We start from the raw sequence: 16,279 nt of genomic DNA on the forward strand, positions 1-16,279 counted from the left end.
CTCTGGACTGCCTCACTTGGTCACTTGGTGGGGATGGTTGACTCAGTCCGTGGGACTGACATATACTTTTCTTTGAATAAAATAATCCTTTCTTTTAGCTTATATTTAGTGAAATAAAAGGCTGTGGATGTGCCACCAAGTCCTAAAGATTAAAAAAAAGGATTATCTATCTAACAATGATAGGGATATATATATATATATTACAAATTGAGCTCTATATTTGACATCAAGCATAACCTATTTGGAGCCTTCTTCATAAGTAAATTCAAGCATATCTTAACTCAAGCCTGAATCTAGCTTGAAATAAATCTTAGGTGATTTATATTTTTATAAAATCAAACCAAATATATTCCTACATTAAATCTTATTATAGAAGAGAAAATAATTTTATCTAATCATATTTGAATGTAATTGAGAGGGAGGAGGAGAAAATAAATATTTATTATTATACCATTCATCTGATGTTTAATAAAACAGATTAGCACAAACTGTTATATAAATAAGACTATTCTTTAGAATAAATAAAAGTAATATAAACGAGTGATAATATCTACAAGCCAAAATATCCACCAAAAACTAATCATTCTTCTTTAGATAAATATATTAATAAATCTCAATAGATTTAAAGTATGTCCTCCTACCCTTGTGACCCATGACCATGCGAAGGTCTCTCTTGCGATAAATAGACCCCAACACACACACACACACACACACACACACCAAACTCTGCCATAGAAGAGAAGAGGAAGGAGAGAAGAGAGGATGATGATGGTGTTAAGATTCCTACGCACTTCATCACTGCAAGCTTTTGTGCTCTGCCTCATTCTATGCCTCTTCTCCACTGTGGAGAGAGCTGCAGCTCAACCTAAGACTGACCCATCTGAAAGTATGCATCTCTATAATCTTGTTAGTTTTTTCTCTTTCTTTGCCAAAACATAGTAAGGAAGCAACGATTTGGATGGAGTTTTTTTCCTTCTTATAAGTTTATTTGGATAGAGATTACTATGAGAAAATGGAGCAGGTTGTCTGCAAGAATTTCCTGCAACTTGGCAACCTGTCATTTACTGCCAAACAGACTAAAAATCATAATTTTTTCTTAATAATCGCCGTGCATTCTCGTCCTTATCATGTAGTATGAGAAGGTTGAAATGGGCTCTTAAGGAAATATTAGTTTAGGAGAAAAAAGAAATGTTAACTTTTTACTCGAAAAAGAAGAAGACAAAGAAACGTTAAGTTGAACTCCCATATTTTATCGTATGATTTTATATTGAGCGGCGGGTGGACTCGTGGAGTCATACGATAAAACATGGGATTTCTTCTTCTTCTTCTTCTTTTCTAAACTAACATTTCTTGACGGCCCATTCCTAAAGACTGACTCTGGCTATAGTTACATGAGTTCTTCGTTTTTGTTGTTAAAAGAGTTGTTTGCTTTTTAAAATTTTTTTTGCTTTCATATCACATCCATTTGACCTTTTTTTACCTTTTGCTAAACAATTGACCTTTTTAGTTCATATGGCATTTGAGGGAGTCACCTGGTGAAATAATGAGACTATCTAGTTGCATTACTCAATGGATATGAGTTTGAATTATGAGAACAATATCACATATTTTGTATGTCTTGGCCTCTGCTGCGTACCTTTAAAACCATCAGCTAGTTGACTTATAAAACCTTCACCTTATCCCCAGAGAAATATTTCGTACAAGGCCAAATAAGATCCCTCGTAAAGCTCACTTAAAGCAGCAATGAGGGATTATTTGACCTTAGGTGAGTCAATTGATTCAATTATACTCAATTTTTCTCGTAGCCTAACAATTTTAAGCTGTGGGGCAGAAAAAATTAGAGAGTGAAATTTAACGTAGCAATGCTTGATAAGCATAAGACAAGTGTATTTGAAATCAGAAAGTAATCAAATTGATAGCCATTGGAGAAAATAACAGAAGTGACACAAAATAACTGGACAAATTTGCCATCAGAGTAGATGAATTACAAGAGATTTTGATATGCTCCATTAGCATGATTGTGTAGGATGATGCTAAGATCAGCTTAAGTGATAATTTATGCACTGCAGGGGTGGCACTGAACACAATGTTGGGAAGATGGGGGAAGAAGGCACAGTCGAATTGGAACATCAGCGGTGACCCATGCAGCGGTGTTGCCACCGACAACACTGAGATCGATAACAACCCGGTGTTCAACCCGGGAATCAAGTGCGACTGCAGCTTTGATAACCAAACTTGCCATATCATCAAGCTGTATGCTTCTCTTTCTTCATCCTTCTTATCTAATGTATATGTATATATATATATGACATGACAGAAATAAAAAAATAATATTTATACTATTTCATTGCGTATGCTTTGCATGGAGTGGAAAACACTGCCAAGTGATGATATTGAGAGGCATGACATAAATAAAAAGAGTAAATTTGGGCACCCAATTGCCATTTGCAGGTTGAGGGGTTGTTTTTGGTATAGTTTGTTCTTTGTATGTAAATAGAAGTGTTTTAACCTACAAGTAGGAATGAATGCCAACACAGTAGGGGCTGCATTAAGCAGTGTCCCTCTTTTTTTCTTTTCTTTGCCTTATCTGATTCAAGATTGGTTGAGTACCTGATCGACAAAAGTAGGGTAATGTTCAGTTATTTATTTTTAGTAAGTAATTCATAATCAAATGGTTACTCTCTTTGTTTGTGTGTTTGCAGGAAAGTATATGCGTTAGATGTGGTGGGTCCAATTCCGCAGGAGCTCCAACATTTCCCCTACCTTAGTGACCTGTAAGTTCTCTATCTCTCTTTCCTCAATCTAGGATTTTGAGAATCTATAGTTTGTAGTTTTTGTTTCAGTTTTGGCCCATTAAGAAGGGGAATTTTAACCCAAAAGGATCGATTTCAGCATATACTGATTGGGAACTAAGGTCAAAGCCAGAAATCTTATTGATTGCACTATGAACACTGAGTTCTGTGTCAGTTTTGGATAATTTTCAGCTGAAACTGTTCCTTCTTGGGCAAAACTTCAAACCATAAGTTTCTTTCTTTTTTGTTTTCTTAGTCTAGAGTCATATATTAGGATTTCTTGAAGAGAAAACATTCTTTGCACTAAGCTTATATAATAAACAGAGTGGTCGTGAATGCGTGTATTATTGATTGCCAGAACTAATAGAACTCTATGCCAGCAAGGCAGCAACCTTCAGACAAGAAAGAGTGCTCCTCCCAGTAGGCCTTAAATGAGATTGGCGCACTCATGAAATGGTTGATGATATGATTAATTTTCAGGAAATTTCTGCCTTTTTCTTGTAAATATACAGATATGAGCACTGAATACAAAATCTCTTTTTTCTAGTTAGCTAGCATGAATGTGTTTGCAGTTGTGATCCTAACATGTTATTTATTTGCAGGAATTTAGATCAAAATTACTTAAGTGGTCCCATACCAGCATTTCTTGGAAACCTAAGTGCCTTGCAATATATGTAAGATTTGTTTCAGAGTAGACTGGAGAATAATAGTATCTCTTTGATGTTGCCTTATCCTTTCCTCTTCTTTTGATTTCTAGAGGTATCGGATTTAATCCATTATCAGGTCCCATACCAAAGGAGCTCGGAAAGCTTCAGAATCTCATTAAATTGTAAGTAAGCTCTTCTTACTTTCCAAAATCTGAAGTGGCTACTTAATTTTGCAGAGATAGGACTGCTCATCATGATGCATTCTCATTGGTATCTGTACATCATGAAACTGCATGGTTACATATATTTGTCATTAGATACTGAGAATAGCGGCTCATTGACTCAATCCCTCTAGAAGAGCATTTGCATTTTGATATAGTTTTTACCATTCCAGTATAATACTCATAAGTTATTTTCTCTTTTAAGAGAATAAATGCCGCATATCAAGAACATTCAAGTTTGAATCGTTTAACAAAGTAAAATGAAGGTAAGGATATTTCTGGAAACCAACTATATAAATTGGTCGAGATCTTCATATTGTCTAGATTTTATATTATTGGAGAGCTTGGAACTTGTAGGATGACGAGTTAATTTCTTTCCAAAGATTTGGCTCAGCATGAAATCTTGAAATTTGTTAGTTTTTGCAAATATAAAGCATTGAGGGTCAATTATAAGCAAAATCATTTTCTTTTTATTTTAGAATATATGCATAAAAATACGTTCTTGTGCTATCTTTATAGAGAACCTTTTGAATTCTTTCCTCTAATTCTTTTTCAGGGGGATCAGTTTATGCAACTTTAGTGGTTCAATCCCTCCAGAGTTTGGGAATTTGACCAAGCTAGAGAGATGGTTAAGTTTCATTTTCCATTATAGCGCTAAATCTGCAGCATTAGTGAACTACAATGTTCTCCTCTCTTCATGTTTAGACAGTCATAATGGACAAATCTTCTTATGTGCAGGTACCTGGATAGTTCTGGCCTTAGTGGTGAGCTACCATCAACACTATCTAAACTTAAAAACATGCAGATAATGTAACATCCATAAAAGGACCTATTATTTACTATATGTATGAGAAGCCAAATATTGATAATGTTATGGGCTGTCACTATGGCTGCAGGATCGCATCAGACAATGATTTTACCGGAAAAATACCAGACTTTATTGGAAGCTGGACAAACCTGACCGAGTTGTAAGTTACCTTGCAATAGATTGCATTTGCATATTCAGTAATAACTATATAACTACATGATACTGAACTGCATGAAGCCAATTCTTTATGTATTTGCCACGACAAATCCTTATAAACTCATCTCTTTATCATATTATATTAACTCATCAATATCTGGGCAAATTGTGTGTCAAAAGAATCAGTTCTCCAAACTTATTAACTCATCAATATCAGTATTACATTATAGTCAATAGTTGTATAATGTCTGCATATTATCTAGGAAACAGCACATAGTACAGTAATTGAGCACCAGGGTATCTTTTATATATTAGTGCATGATTGGGTTCTCTTTAATTCTAACCAATTTAGTTTCTCTGATTCTCAATGCAACTAATAGTCTATTACTGTCTGAAACATATGTTTCTTTCCTTGAAGTAATGATTATTGTGTTTCTTCGGTAGGAAGTTACAGGGAAATTCTTTCCAAGGCCCCATTCCCTCGAGTCTTTCTAATCTTGTTCAAATGACCGATTTGTAAGTGCCTTATATTTTTTTATATCACATCTTTTATGATGATGTAGAGGTTCTAATTATCTTCAATTGTATCACTGTTAAAGACTGCCTAACCATATTTAATTATTTATTATGCAGGCGGATAGGTGACATAATAAATGGAAGCTCTTCTTTGGCCTTCATAAGTAATATGACTTCTTTGAGCACTCTGTACGGTCCATAGCTCATGTAATTTGTATCTAATGTACTTTTATATGTTTTTAATAATATTAAGACCCTAATTTGTGGTTCTTATCTTACAGGATCTTAAGGAACAGCAAGATATCTGATACTATTCCAGACTTTTCCACATTTATAAATTTGCAGAAATTGTGAGGTTTCTCTATCGTGTAGGACTTATGTTGATGATGTTGACACTTAATAGCAATCTTATCTGTGAATTTATATACATTATATGTTGCTCTTCATTCTTTATGTGGCATTAAAAACTAAAATATTTATATATTTTAACTGCCCAGGGATTTGAGTTTTAACAATATAACGGGCCAACTTCCGCAGGCTCTCTTCAATTTGAATTCACTTGTCTACTTGTAAGGAAACACTGATCTCTCTCTCAGAAAATTAAACTTATCTTACTTCAATTTGATTTTCACTTAATTTTCTCAAGGGATTGAGCATTTTTTGTGTATTTTCCTTTGATATTTATTTTGAGCAGATTTCTTGGGAACAATAGCCTATCCGGTAGCTTGCCAGTTCAGAAAAGCACATCACTTGTCAATATGTATGGCTTTCTGGTTCATTTTTCTTGAAATAGCTACAAACTTTATTCTTTTTGTGCGGTTTGTAAATTGGTATACATGCCTTATCCTCAAATAGAATCCGACTTTTATCTAGGAATATTGTACACTGGCTTTTATTAGGAAAAGGTGGTAGAAAACTCAAGAGAAGTTTATTCTTTTGATACTTAACACAAGATGAAGTAGATCAAAATTTTTAACTTTTTTAGTCACTTACTTCCAATGATGGTTGTGCCGACCGGCATGAGGTGTGCCAGCGGTGTACCATCACATGGCACGAGGGGTGCCGCACGGCACCCCTCATAGCAGCACTGCACTGAAGATTTTTTGTCATCGTTGTCATTGTTCGCTGTCGACACAGTTGATGTTCATTCAAAGATTGCTTCGTCTCTCATTTGGTAAATGAGAACAATACCTTCTTGTCCTTCTTGCGAATCTCCTTCAACTCATTGAGTTGTTGTGATATGAGCGTTGTCACGTTTTTTGACTTAATGTAGTCGTTCTTTACAATATCCTAAAGTTATTTAGATTCATAGAGAATCTTCATTTGAATACTCCATTGATTGTAATTCTTTTTGGTAACATGAAAAAGTTGGGATTGCAACAAGCTGTTGGAAGTTATTGTACTTCAACGAAAGCTAGCTTGATATGACTTTGTTAGGAGAAGGTGGTAACAAACTCAAGAGAAGAAAATTATTCTTTTGATACTTAGCACAAGATTAAGTGGATAAAAATTTAAAACTTTCTTACTTTACTTGCCATTACATAAGATAAGACCACATATATATAGTGGTTTAAATGACTCTTAATTATACTATATAACTCTTAGTTGTCTTACATGATTCTTAGTTATACTACATAATACTTTGATTTCAAATATTTGGAGAACCCAAAAGGTTACTATAATTTAAAAATATAAAGAAAACTAAGAGTCACTTCAAAATCTGTAATGGTTAGATAGTAGTTGCTTATGAAGGAAATAAAGGTTCCAGTAGCCGAAAGAACCAATCTCAAGATTGGGCGTTCAAACGGCCCTTTAGGCATTCGAATGCAAATTCCCGAGAGCAGAAAATTAAATAGGTTTTTGAACGCTCTCTAGACCGTTCGAATGCATTTACTCGAAAGGCAGAAAATAAATTAGGCATTCGAACGCCTTCAAGACCGTTCAAATGTCCAACAGTGAGGAACCTCAGTTTATGTGTTTTAATTAAGTGTTTTTGTTTATGTTAGACAATAAAATTCGAGCCTTATCGATCATATTGCTAAGTTTAGTCGAGTCAAGGAGCCACTTATAAATAGATTTATGTGCACCTAGATAGTCATTTTAGGTTATTAAAGTTAATTTACAAGATCATCTCCTTCCTCCTTGTTCGATTATCTCTAAGCTTTGGAACTCTAGCCACCATCTAGGATCTTCATTACTGCCTTCCTTGTCATCTGGTAGCAGCCCCTTGACTCTAAAAAAGGCCCTCCTTCTTTATCCCTTCTCAATTGATTTTATCGATTTTCACCATTGTCATCTCCATCATCTTGCCATAACCTTAGGCCGATCACCACTATGCCTTTTCAGTCTCCCTTTCCATGATTCACTCTAATAGATTTATTCTCCATCTCGAATTTATCTCAATCCCAAAAATATTTTACCATTCAACCGTAGGATTTCTAGTTCATTCTTAACTTGGAGATCCGCGGTAACCATAACTATCTCTATGTGAGTCGGAATTCAGTTCCATCTTCGGATTTGGACTCGCAGCGAACGTGGGATTAGGAAGGTGATCGTTACAATACCAAAACACCAATAGTATATTATTCTTGAATTCTACACAAGCCGATTAATCTAATTGACTAGTCAAATGGGCTAGCTTAATATTCGAACAACTTTTATCAAATATCATTTCCATTATTATAATTCATCAAAGTTTTTGTTTTATACATATGAATGTTCAAGATCTGCTCTTATTTATTCTTTTTTGCATATCGGCTGAAAATAGTATGTATTTCCTTGTAGAGATCTGTCATACAATCAGCTTTCAGGAAGCTTTCCTCTCTGGGTTAGCGAAAATAATTTGCAGCTGTAAGTTTTAGGGCCAAAAGCTCTTATTTTATATTTCCTAATTAACTGAATAATATAATGCTGTCTCCAGTGCTGATAGACTCTTTTCTTATATGATGGAAAAGAAGGAAAACAGTACTTCCTAGTTCCTACCGTTAATGAGAAGATTAAACTTTAGCTTATGAATCTCCTAGCTCTTCTTCTGGTGCAACCTGACACCAACATTTCTATATTATACCATGCCCTTAATGGAAAAATGGAAATTTTCTCTGCTATTATCCACAAGATGAAAGGGCAGCAATTTAATTAGGTTAGCTTTTTAAGGAATGAAAGTAAGTGCACTTAGTTCACCATTCTTTTGTCTTTCCATCTTGTAAGCACCTTCAATTTCCAAGAAAGTTTTGGTGAAATTGCACTAATTAGGTCTGTTATAAGTTATTTTGAAATGCCTTTTCTTCATAAACTCCATCTTGTATATTCTTCTCAGGAACTTGGTAGCAAACAACTTCCTGATGGATAGCTCCAACAGTAGGTATTTACTACATTTTAACTCTCTACGTAAAATGTCAAATAGTATTCCGCACCTCAGCATTCTCTTTAATTTTACAACGTTGTACGACAGTGGTTTGCCCGCAGGATTGTATTGTCTTCAACGAAATGTACCATGCTACCGCGATTCTCCTGTCTGTGAGTCCCTTCCTTTAAATTTTCATCAACTATTTTGATTAATGATGATTTAATTGCAGAAGCAAAATCCAATGTACTCATCTATACATTACTTGCTTACAGATTACTCCTTTGGAATAAATTGTGGTGGAAATGGAGCAGTAACAGCATCTGATGGAACTGTATATGAAGTAGACAATGCCACTGTCACATCTGCATCATATTTTGTAACAGATCCAACAAAGTGGGGTGTAAGCAGTGTTGGAAGTTTTGCAAACTCCCCGACTGACAATTATCTTATTAACAGTTCATCCCAGTTCCAGAACACTCTGGATTCGGAATTGTTTCAGACTGCAAGACTCTCACCTTCATCCCTTAGATACTATGGTCTTGGGCTTCAGAATGGAAATTACACCATAAAACTCCAATTTGCTGAGACAGCATTCCCCGATGCTCCTACTTGGAAAAGTTTGGGAAGGAAGGTTTTTGACATCTACATTCAGGTTGTTTATTCACGTATATTAGATATTTGCATGTACAAGTTTTATGATTTGGAAAGCTAAAGTTAAAACAAAGAGCAGGAGGAATAAAGACTATACAAATTTAATTTCTAAGCTTGAGATCTCTGAAAGCATTAGAAGTATACAGTAAACAATGAATAAATAACTTATCTTTATGCTTGCTGTACACTTTTACCAATTATGAGTCTTATATACGTATTATAGTTTGCTTCTCCACATAGTATATTTGCAATATTTGAACTTCTTCTTTTGTAGCTTGATCTGTGATGTCTATTACCCATTAGTAAAATCAAGATGAAGATGCCTCATACAATTACTGACCAACCAGGAAATTCAATTAGGTTATCACTAGTTGTTGAATGAATTTTCTCTAAGATTATGTCATTCCAAGTATTTTACATATTAATATTATTATGCATATCATTTCTCCTCCAGGATATAAAATTAGGAACTGTAATTTTTTCAGATTTTGGAATTATTTCAGATTGTTACGGCTCAAAATATATTTTTTTCATTTGCATTAGGGTGATCTGAAAGTGAAAGACTTTGATATAAGAAAGGCGGCTGGCGGTAAATCTTTTACAGCTGTTGTGAAGAATTTCACAGCTCCAGTAACCAATAACTTCCTCGAAGTTCATCTCTTTTGGGCGGGGAAGGGAACTTGTTGTATCCCTACTCAAGGTTACTATGGTGCAACCGTTTCAGCTCTCAGTGTATCTCCATTTGGTACTAGCTTACTGTCTTACACAAATTTATGCACATAGTTCTGAGAAACGGTACGACACATCTTACTAACTATTGTTGCAATTATTCAGACTTCAAGCCTACTGTCCCTAATAAAGTGCCAAGTACTAGTTCAACAAAGAGCAAAGCAGGCCTAATTGCAGGAGTTGTAGCTGGTGTTGTAGTTTTAGGGTTGCTGACACTGCTAGGAATATTTATATGGAGACAAAAGCAAAGAAGGCTAGAAAAGGATGACAAAGGTAGTACATATTTCTGAATAAACATCAGTAGTAATATTATGGACGACTAGACTAAATGAAGCTCGACTATTCTGTGCAGAACTATCGGAACTGGTTGGAAGACCTGATATCTTCAGTTATGCTGAACTTAGGGCTGCAACAGAAGGCTTCATTCAATCAAATATTCTTGGTCAAGGAGGCTTTGGTACAGTGTTTAAGGTCCGTTACTTTTCCCTTGCTTTTTGTGAATGAATTCCTTTGGCCTTTTTCTATCTTATTGTGATCTTATGTTATTAATCATACAGTTTGGTATCTCACAGATAGAAGTAGATCTTATGACCTTCAAAGAGGTATATGCAAAAGTTGAAAGCATTTACCTGTACTAATTATGTTTTATAAATGTAGGGCAAACTTTCTGATGGAAGAACTGTAGCTGTAAAGCAACTTTCACTTGCATCTCCCCATGGAAAGAGTCAGTTTGTGGCAGAGATTGCGACTATATCTGCGGTGCAACACCGGAACCTAGTGAAGTTGTATGGTTGTTGCATTGAGGGGAACAAGCGGCTCTTGGTTTATGAGTATCTTGAAAACAAAAGCCTTGATCAAGCAATCTTTGGTATCTTCTACTAAAATCACTCATTGTTTTCATTTCCAGCAATATAGTAGCTAGGCAAGCAATGCTCACAGTAATCTCACCAACAGTTAGAGTATAGCTTTCACTGGAGAACTAAATTGCACCCTGTATCTGCATAATTGAGTAATGAAGTTCAATGCTTTCTCTACTCTGTGGATCACAGGGAAGAACAACTTACACATTGATTGGCCAACACGCTTCGAGATATGCTTGGGAGTTGCAAGGGGTTTAGCTTATCTCCACGAGGACTCCAGTGTGCGGATTGTACATAGAGATGTCAAGGCGAGTAATATCCTACTTGATGCTGATCTTAACCCAAAAATCTCTGACTTTGGGCTAGCTAAGCTTTATGATGACAAGAAGACTCACATTAGCACTAGAGTTGCTGGTACAATGTAAGAAGGCATCATTAAGTTATTCTTTAAGATCTCTTAATATAACCATGTCTAGTTTGCAGAAGCTGATATTTTTTTTTTCTCAGTGGCTATCTCGCACCAGAGTATGCAATGAGAGGACATCTCACTGAGAAGGCGGATGTGTTCAGTTTCGGTGTTGTGGCTTTGGAAATCGTATGTGGACGGTCAAATTCTGATTCAGACCTCAATCAGGATAAGATGTATCTTCTTGATTGGGTAAGATGATCAAATTAACTAGTTCTTCATTTAATTAACTTGACAATATGATTCACATCATACATTATGAAGGTGGTGCAAGAGCACTCTAGCACCATAACTTGTCTGTTCTTTCGTCGCAGGCTTGGCAATTATACGAGAGCGAATGTGCACTGGAAATGGTGGATCCTAGGCTAACATCATATGATAAGGAGGCAGCCACCCGTGTTATTGGTGTAGCACTCCTTTGCACACAGGCATCACCACTGCAAAGACCTTCAATGTCAAGGGTGGTTGCAATGCTGACAGGAGATATGGAGGTTAGCAAGGTTATGACAAGGCCTAGTTACCTAACAGAATGGCAGTTCAAGGAGATTAGTAGCAGCTTTGCAACTGACTTCTCTGGAGCCTCATCACAGCAATCTGGAAATAGCCAAGTGATATCAAGCTCAAGCACAGAACCTACAACCGGAACGACATCGCCTTCTTGGTCACTGATCAAAACAGCCATTGCCGAGGAAAAGTGACTGCCCAAGTTGACAATGATTTAATGTTCTTATAAAAGATTCCATTGCAGTTTACTTAAAACAATATTTGAGACTAAAACTTATTCATAAGCTAGTTCCAAAGCAGTTAAAATATCAATTAAATATGTATGATTGCATGATGATTTTAATACTCTCTGTTGAAATGAACAACTTCTATTTTAATTCTTTTTGCCTGCTGCTTATTTTGGTGTTTGCCAATGGTAGAATCTCTCCTCCCTGACTGTTTTCCCTATGTAATATGTGAAAAGATAAGGTAGAATTTTATGATTAGGATAGAAAATTGAATTAGATCAAGATATTTTGAGTACAGTGGTGGAGTTGGAGTGATCTAAAAGGGCTCCAAAATGTCCAAAATTTAAGATACTATGAATCCAACAATCAATGTTTCAAGAGCAAAATTTTTATTGCCCCTTGGTTCTAATGAACCAAAGGAAATAAAGAGAGAACCTCTGATTAAGCTCAATTTTATTACAAATAGGTGATTTAGATATAGACAATAACTCAGATACTTCCCTGGATCTGAAAGAGAAATTTATAGAGATCATTCTCCAAAACTTCTTACAACGATTTAATTAAAACACGAGTTAAATCTAATATCAATTTTATATTCAAGAATATGCATGCTTTCTATAGTTCATTATTGAACTCTACAAAGAATCTCTCGTCTCTCTCTCCTACTACTCATCTAGATTGATCGCAAGTCGTTAAATCTCGGACCAATCTACCTCTATATATATAGGAGAGGCTAGAATATCTTATTAATAAGATCTCTTAGATATAAAATAACAATGATCCTAATCTGTGTTAGCTTCTTAAATTGGCACCGTCGATATTGGAATAATTATGTGCTTTGAAATTCGACACTCCACCTCTGAGGCCACCCCTTGTAGAGATGGCCACTACCGACGTGGGATGAAGGGGAAGGAGAGAGATTGCTAGGATCGATCACAACGACGATGCTAGTGGCAACGTTGGGGGTGAAGGACAAGCCCAGCGATGCCGAGGGCAATGTGAGGAAGGAGAAAGAAAGTGAAAATCCCACGACGACGACGACGAAAGGAGGAGGAGAAGTAGATAGAAAGCGATAAACTAGGTCATAGAAGAAAGAAGAGGAGGCGCCTCTTCTCTTAGCCCATGGAGCCAGAGGAAGGATGTGGAAGAGTCCAGCAACAACTAGCTAGAGTTCTCTAGTAGGGTCCACGCAGAAGAGAATAGTACAAAGAGTAAGTAACTCGCTATAGAAAAAATAAAAGTTGTCTTGTCAAAAGAATGACACTACCATTTAAAAATAGACAAATAATTATCAAAATGATCTGACGCCCGACTCAACGACATCGTTGATGCTAATAGGTGGGTTAGTGTCAGTTTGACCTAAAACCTCAAACCAACCTAGAAATGATAGAATTTGTCACGTATCGCAAGAAATCCGTGGGTCAAAGCTACTTGTACACATGGGGTTTTGGGGGAAAAAAATTCTATTAGCCAAAAAAAAAATCTCGCGGTCATTAGATACGAAATCTGGACGTTCGAACTATTTGAGTTCCAACCAATGGTGTTCAGTAAGTTTCTGAACGGTGTTCCAAAGTTCAAAGTCTTTAACTCATCCATTCGAACATTTTTGTTGGATATACAGTGAGCTCTTTAGAAAATCATGTTTGAGCGCCTTTCCTATGCGGAATATAGTAACTCTTCAGAGAATTTTATTTGAATGCCTTTTCCATATTAAATATAGTGAGCTCTCTAAAATATCTCGTTCGAATGTTATTCCCATATTCGATAGCTATTTATCTCTAGCTGTGTATCTCGTTCAAACGAAGTAGCGTTTTAGGAATCCGTGAGAACGCCTTTCTCACTCTTATGAAAAAATATTTCGTGGGAAAATTCGTTCGAACGGAAATTCTTCTTACCTCTAAAACATGTTTTTGGTCCTTACAATTCACTCTAAAGCATCTCCAAAGGAGGGCTCTATATTTGGAGCTTAAAGGCTCCAATATAGAGCCAAGAGCCCGATATGCACTCTAATGCACCGGGCTCTATATTTATTAAAAAAAATTAATATATATATATATATATATATATATATATTATATTTTAAATCATTTAATACGTTCTCGTAGTGTTATTATTTTTAAATAAAAAATATATGATTAGAAAAATCTCGTTGTGATCTTTAAAATAAAACTAATATTCAATAGTTTTAGAAGTAATTTTATATTATTATATTTTTTTAAATAAACGCATCGAAATTATATTACATGACATAAACTTCGAAATAAGTATTATATGTCATTACTAAAATATCAAAATTACATTAAAAACAATAAGCAGAATTAATATTTAATAATAAAAATAATAAAATATTTAATAATCTTGTAAGTTATCTTTATAGCCACCTCCTTTTTCTTGACTGTATTCATCTTCTCTAGATCTTCCTGCAAACCTCTCACATAAAAATAAAAATTGCTTCTATTAATTCTATGTCTTTTTCTTTGAAAAAGGCACGTTCATCCAGATTTTCAATCTTGTTTGATGTATATCATGTCTGATGTATTTCAAGTTTAAAATATTCCATATTTGGTGTATTTTATGTCTAATGTATTTCATATTTAATGTATTTTAATATTTACCATTTATATTGGAAAATAATTTTGAGCCATTATTCGAATAATTTTAGGACACATCGATTTTAAATAAAAAGAATATATTTATTATATATTTTAAAATTTTATATTAACTCAAAAATAAATTTCAAAAATAATTTAACATTATACTCATTTTAAAGCTCTCAATGAGATCTTTTCAACGGTACTATTTTTTTTATTAAAAACTGATTAGTAAAATTAATTATATACTCAGTTTAACTAAATAGATTATTTAACAAAAGATAAAATAGAATCAAAATTATTGGATTAAACATCTACATAGCAAAGTTGAAATTTTAAAAAGTATAAAACTAAATAAACCTGTGCTCCAACCAGTATAGCTAGCTCTAATTTGGAGCTATAGAGATTTGGAATCATATATATAAAGAGTACATAATAAATTGCCCCAGTGGCTTTGCGTAAAACTAAACTACCCTTAAACTAATATTTGTATTTTGTCCTCCTCCAATGATTCGGACTGATATAAAACCACTAACTGCTCAATCTAAATATTACATGAAGTACATTAATATAAATACAAGCTTATAATTATAAACTTTAGCATATGGTCCCAATTGGTAGGTACGAGCCACGTTGCGTGTGTAATAAAAGAATAGGTAGTAGCCACCTACCCTGAGACCAACTTGGAAGTGCACACAGAACAACATGCCCGCACGATGTACACAAAGTACAAGATGCCAGCACAACACTTGGAAGAAATTTTCAGCAATAAAATAAAGATAAATAAATTATGTGTCACTATTTTATCAAAACTCATATACTTATTTAGAATAAGTCTAAGTCAAGTCAAACGCATCTCCTCAAATCTCACACAATATATTAAACAAAAAAAGTTTATTAATTCAGAATAATAAGAGTAATTCTCAGATTAATCCCTATGGTTTACCTAAAAGTTGGGGTTTATAGGAGAACATAGAAATATAAAAAGTATATTTTAATAAAAGAAAAAATAATATAATAGAGGTAGAAGAATAATTCTGATATTTTAATATTTATTCGGACATAACTAAATAATAACTTAACTTTTTATACTATATATATACTAACTCATCTTCTCACTTTTTTTTATTCCATACACCTTATAAAAATTAATTTAATAATATAAAATAACTATTTTGCCCATAGATTAGATGATATTTAGTTATTACCGCTTGTATCCCATTAAGAGTATTTTCTTCGTTTAGTTTAAAATATTACTAATTTCTTATATAAATTATTTTAATATTAATTGTATATCACGTCAAATATAATTATTATTTTTTATACTAATATTTGATTAAATAATATAATAGCTTATATTGGTAGTATTTCTCATCTTCGCATCTTCTGGTATTAAAACTTAAAAATACTTCTTCCGGAATAGTTCTTATTCTATAAGTGAACGAGGTGTTCTTAAAAATAGTAGACAAGTCAGTATTGAACGTTTCATATTTCTATTTCATTATATTTGAAATTAAAAAATAAAATACCTCTCATCTAACTTTAAAATATAGCTTTCATTTTTTCAATTCAAACTAAAAAAAAGTTTACTTAATGTTATTTAAGGGTATTAGAGTAATTCTATATCTATAATTATAGGCCTTGCTTGATTCGAGACTAAGCCCCGAACTCGATTAGCTAGTCTCATTTCTCAGTCTTAATTTTTAAAAAATAAACTTAATTAGATATGAAAATAATTAAAAAATATTTAATTACTAAACTACAA

The 16,279-nt window shown here is 34.1% G+C and overlaps 1 protein-coding gene across 2 annotated transcripts; it reads left to right on the forward strand.

Annotated features, from left to right (window-relative positions):
• Positions 1-702: 702 nt before the first annotated feature.
• On the forward strand, positions 703-12,073 carry LOC140766478 (probable LRR receptor-like serine/threonine-protein kinase At1g56130). Of its 2 annotated transcripts, XM_073105844.1 has the most exons (24): positions 705-886; positions 2,070-2,253; positions 2,703-2,774; positions 3,395-3,466; positions 3,550-3,621; positions 4,217-4,288; positions 4,399-4,470; positions 4,557-4,628; positions 5,069-5,140; positions 5,258-5,329; positions 5,422-5,490; positions 5,638-5,709; positions 5,835-5,900; positions 7,925-7,990; positions 8,457-8,501; positions 8,592-8,656; positions 8,759-9,138; positions 9,681-9,882; positions 9,972-10,139; positions 10,219-10,337; positions 10,524-10,734; positions 10,916-11,147; positions 11,234-11,384; positions 11,507-12,073. In XM_073105844.1, the coding sequence occupies exons 1-24, from the start codon at positions 763-765 to the stop codon at positions 11,888-11,890; spliced, it is 3,114 nt and encodes a 1,037-aa protein (XP_072961945.1). In that variant the 5' UTR covers positions 705-762; the 3' UTR covers positions 11,891-12,073. The 2 variants fall into 2 exon arrangements, with proteins under 2 accessions (XP_072961946.1, XP_072961945.1); XM_073105845.1 differs by having other exon boundaries at positions 703-886; positions 8,457-8,656.
• Positions 12,074-16,279: the final 4,206 nt, after the last annotated feature.

Source organism: Typha angustifolia, chromosome 9 (genome assembly GCF_048772165.1).
Source record: "Typha angustifolia cultivar Huaian chromosome 9, ASM4877216v1, whole genome shotgun sequence".
NCBI lineage: Eukaryota > Viridiplantae > Streptophyta > Magnoliopsida > Poales > Typhaceae > Typha > Typha angustifolia.